At 45.5% G+C, this 5,000-nt stretch overlaps 1 protein-coding gene across 4 annotated transcripts in view; it reads left to right on the forward strand.

Annotated features, from left to right (window-relative positions):
* Positions 1-5,000, forward strand: part of CLMN (calmin) — an 89,452-nt gene that overhangs the window by 73,985 nt on the left and 10,467 nt on the right. For all 4 annotated transcript variants that reach the window (XM_075614439.1, XM_075614442.1, XM_075614440.1 and 1 more), the window contains 2 exons: positions 2,887-3,077; positions 4,290-4,483. In XM_075614439.1, the coding sequence (XP_075470554.1) occupies positions 2,887-3,077; positions 4,290-4,483 (385 nt within the window). The remainder of the gene's footprint in view (positions 1-2,886; positions 3,078-4,289; positions 4,484-5,000) is intronic.

A 5,000-nucleotide genomic window follows, 5' to 3' on the forward strand; every position in this document is an offset into this window, starting at 1 on the left:
GAACCAGCTGACAAAGGCTGCAAATAAAAGTATAAATAAATATACAACTAAACGAATAAAATGTAAAGAAAACGAGAGTGGATTACCAAACGGGGACACTGAACTATACAAGACTGCTAATGTCTAAACATTAATTTAATCCACAGGTCCCAAAGCTCCCTACCGGTAAATACAAAAAGATTCATTTGTGCACAGAGATTTAAATCTGTCCCAACCTAAAATAGTGGTGGTGGTGGGGGGGGGACATAACGGTCTCCTTATTGGGGAAGGAAATGAACTTATTATCCTCATCCAAGTGCTTGCAAGAGATATACCTGCTTCTGCCACGTCTGTACTTTCCACTAGTGGGTCGCACCGATGTGGAAGAAGGCGCCGCGCTGCAGGGTTTAAATCTGCTCGGTGCTCACGTACTTTTTATACTTCTCGCTTTTTTATAGATGACCGGAGCACTGCCGGGTAAATAGGATCCTATTAAGGGATCACTTAATAAAATGCCCCAAGATCTTTTGAATCTCCTAATACCTCGTATCCTATCAGGCGAATATCTGAACGAGCGCTTCTTTGTTTTGTGTTTGTCATTTTCTTCACATTGGACTCTAAGAAGCAGCCACTTACTGTACTTTCTAGTCTTTTCCACCCAGATATCTTCCCTCTTTCACTCTCACAATTATTGATTGTATTTATTCCGGCACTATGGGACTAAGGTTCCATAACACAGGTTTAGCACACCATTTAATTATATTTGATAACGATCACATTGATTTAATATATATATATATCTCACACATACACTGACTGCACCTGACCGATGCTCGGAAAGTCTGTGAAACCCCCCTATCTCTCCCCTCCTCTCACCCCCTATCACTCCCCTCCTCCTCTCTCCCCTCCTCCTCTCACCCCCTTATCCCTCCCCTCCTCCTCTCATCCCCCTATCCCCCTCCTCCTCACCCCCTATCCCCCCTCCTCCTCTCACCCCCTATCCCTCCCCTCCTCTCACCCCCCATCCCTCCCCTCCTCCTCTCACCCCCCTAACCCTCTCCTCCTCTCGCCCCCCTATCCCTCCCCCTCTCAACCCTATCCCTCCCCTCCTCCTCTCACCCCCCTATCCCTCCCCTCCTCCTCTCACCCTCCCTATCACTCCCCTCCTCCTCTCACCCTCCCTTCCTCCTCTCACCCCCCTATCCCTCCCCTCCTCACCCCCTATCCCCCCTCCTCCTCACCCCCTATCCCCCTCCCCCTCTCACCCCCTATCCCTGCCCTCCTCCTCTCACCCCCCCTAACCCTCCCACCCCCTTATCCCTCCCCTACTCCTCTCACCCCCCCATCCCCCCTCATCCTCTCACCCCCCATCCCCCCTCATCCTCTCACCCCCTAACCCTCTCCTCCTCTCACCCCCCTATCCCTCCCCTTCTCTCAACCCACCTATCCCTCCCCTCCTCTCACCCCCCCCTATCCCTCACCCTCCCTATCCTTCCCCTCCTCCTCTCACCCCCCCATCCCTCCCCTCCTCCTCTCAACCCCCTATCTCTCACCCCCTATCCACCCCCCTATCCCTCCCCTCCTCCTCTCACCCCCCCTATCCCTCCCCTCCTCCTCTCACCCCCTATCCCTCCCCTCCTCCTCTCACCCCCCATCCCTCCCTTCCTCCTCTTACCCCCCTATCCCCCCTCATCTCTCGCTGTCCCATCACTTTCCTTTAATACAGTATGATATCCCCAATTCTTTTCGCCTCTCCTCCAGCGTCGTTACTTTCTCCTCACGTGTCACCTGACTTCCTCCCTTTCTTCGTAAACTTCATAGCTATCTGACTCTCATTATGATGTCACGTGCCAGATATACAGGTACAACACCCAGTGGCTGACTTAGAGAAATTGTAATAACTCATAGAATTAAAAATAGATTGTATCCAAACAGACAAAACCTGCTCCTTGTTCGCAGGAACCATCCTGCAAAATGTGGGGCCGATATCTTAAGAGGTGCCAAAATGCAGCGAACAGACAGATAGCTTTCCAAAATATATAGTAGATATGATCTCACATGGAACCTAATGTTCCTATCAGCACCCCTCCCCATCACGCTCTCCACCCCACCCCACCCCCCCCCCCCCCCCCCCCCCCCATCACGCTCTCCCCCTTTTGGAGTGTTCAAGAGTTGATACATAAAGTAATCCTTCCAAGTTTGGTTGTTCTAAGTCTTATAGTTTGGGCGTGCGTAATGAGACACAAAAACATTAAAAAAAATATATATATATATATAAGCTCTTCAGGCCATGTCTCCCCACTGCTGGATGAGGCCCCCCGATGATCCACATACGGTGGTTGAAAGCCTCTCTTCTCCACGTTGCTCACATTTTCTGATTTATATATGATTTAGTACATAATGTAATGTGGCACAGCTCACAGTGGGACAGACGGACACACGGGTTACATGCATCACAAGCCAGTACAGGTTATCGCACCTGTTCAGTGTTATCTTTTATTCAAGTCCATTTGAATTGCTGCAGGAACCGGTGGGATAACCCATCACATTATTCACGTGTCCCATACATCGAAAGCAAGATATCCCTGCAGTGTAAAACGTTAAAACAAGATATAAATGTCTCTGTTACTTATTTAAGCAATTCCAGCATAATGTACTCACATTCTTTAGTGATATTTATTACTAGAAGGCAGATAATATGGCAGACTTTCAAATCACGCGCGAGCCTTCCGTAAAAACATGCGTCCGATAAAAGCAGCATTGCATTGATCTGATTTTGTAATTACATTGTGCTGTCCGTGGAAACGTTCCTTTCAGCTCGCGGTAATGTTCAGGCAGAAAATGACCCTGCTTAACATGTCACGATCCATAACCAGAGACCGTCTCTACATTTCCTTTTATTTGCAGATTAAGGAACTCACAGGCAACCTCAACAGAATGTCCTCCTCTTCCAGCCTGCACTCCCTGCCCAGCGGGACGGAGTCCGACACGTCTCACCCCAGCACTGCCAGTGCGGAGAAAAGCATGTCTGTTTCAATTAAGGATCAGCGGAAAGCAATTAAAGCACTTCTACACTGGGTTCAACGAAGGACGAGAAAGTAAGAAACACAATGTTCCCTCGCTATGTGAAACGGAGCGTACAGGACAGAGTTCCACGCTGTGCTAACTTTACAGACTGTATTTACTAAACCTTGCAAATGATTCTGGCCGTATACAGTATACACACATTAATTGCAAAGTCTGCAACATGTGGATATATGGATAATCCATGAAAGTCCCTGTTGACTTATATGGAGACGATATAATGTTTGTCCCTCACTGTTTGCATCTCTTCAAATCGATTAGAAATCGCCAGCTCCCCACAGCGCAATGTCCCACGTGTGACCGTTCTGTAACCGGCTGCCTGAGACTCTCACATGGGAGGAAGTAGATTAGTGTCATTGTGTTTCTCACGGACATGTCACAGAGCTGATTTTCTCGAGATGCCATTCAGAAAACATCTGCTGCAAACTGTACATTTTATGTAAAAAAAAAGAGAGCTTCTGATGTGCGATATGGGGTGAATGCAGTGTCCCTGACGCAGGCCGCAGTGCGACCTTTCTACCTCCAACCTGATTACATTGCTTCCATTCCTTTTCCTCCTCGCCCATATGCGTAATATACCGTATATTATGTCATTGTTTAATGAAAAAGAAAAACGATTAAACAGTGGGGATAAAAGATAATGAAAAAATAAATAACCGTGGAAGTTTTTTTTCGCACTATAGCATCTTTCAACCTTAAATATATTACACCAATATTGTCTTCGCACAGAGTTTAGGAAGTTTGTTTTGCATCAATAAAGTAAATAAAACATTCATGTCCACTCACAATCTCTACGTCACATCAGTTAGTATTTCAAAGCAGAAGTATAAATACAGGGGCTTTCTGGCAGGTGGGGGACAGTTCTGCTTTTGTTTCCATGTAATGTAGACCCCCCCATGCCCCCCCCCCCTGCTTTAGCCAAGATTCTTTTTTTTGCCTTTATGGAATGTGCATTGTGTCTGACATTCCGAGATGTGCGACACGCAGTTACAACCTCATTCATTAAATCATTAAACCCTTTCTCTCATTCTCTGCCAGTGGAAAATAACAGTGAGAGCTTGTACCAGATTAATGCCGCCAGCGGGTAGATAAAAAACATATTTAAAACCCTTTTTAATTTGTTTTTAGAAATGTCAGCAGATCCTAATTATTTCACAAGCTGCTGCTCTGAGTGTGGTACTGGGCCATTAGCAACTTTGGGTTTTTTCCCTCTCTCTTCTAATAAGGTATGGCGTTGCGGTGCAGAACTTTGCCAGCAGTTGGACAAGTGGACTTGCTTTCTTAGCGGTTATAAAATCGATAGACGCCGGCCTGGTGGATATGAAACAAGCTTTAGAGAGATCTGCGAGGGAGAACCTTGAAGATGCATTCAGCATTGCACATAAACATCTAGGCATCCCCACACTTTTGGAGCCAGAGGGTAACGAGCCATCAGTTTCTTTGGTGTATTTCTCACTGTTTAAATCTAGTTCATAGTTCCATGTAACCGTTTGGTTCTGGAGATTTTTGGATTTCTTGTAGATTATGATACGTTTAGGTTTTTTTTTTTTTTTATAGATAATCTTAGCGTTAAGAGCTTTTGAAATCTCACAGGTCTCTGTTTTTAATCTCTATACAGTATAATTTCATCTGTTAGTACCTTAAAAATGTATTGAACTAAATGACCCATATTTATGAAGAAAGAATATACATAAAATACATCGTAATGTAATAAATGATTTGTCAAGTTGGATGTTGCATTGGGGCGTTTTTGTCTCGTGTTGTATACTATTAAACAGTATCACAGTTTCCAACAAGCCTAAATCACGTTTTCACCTTTTGAGTGCTAAGATGATATTGTGTGTGCGTGTGTAATAATGGGAATCCCGGACATAAGAGGAGAGATGCTGTGAGTGTGTGACCAGGACCAGTAATAGCTTCTTAGGGCTGAGTGAAAT

The sequence above is a fragment of the Ascaphus truei genome, chromosome 9, assembly GCF_040206685.1.
Source record: "Ascaphus truei isolate aAscTru1 chromosome 9, aAscTru1.hap1, whole genome shotgun sequence".
NCBI lineage: Eukaryota > Metazoa > Chordata > Amphibia > Anura > Ascaphidae > Ascaphus > Ascaphus truei.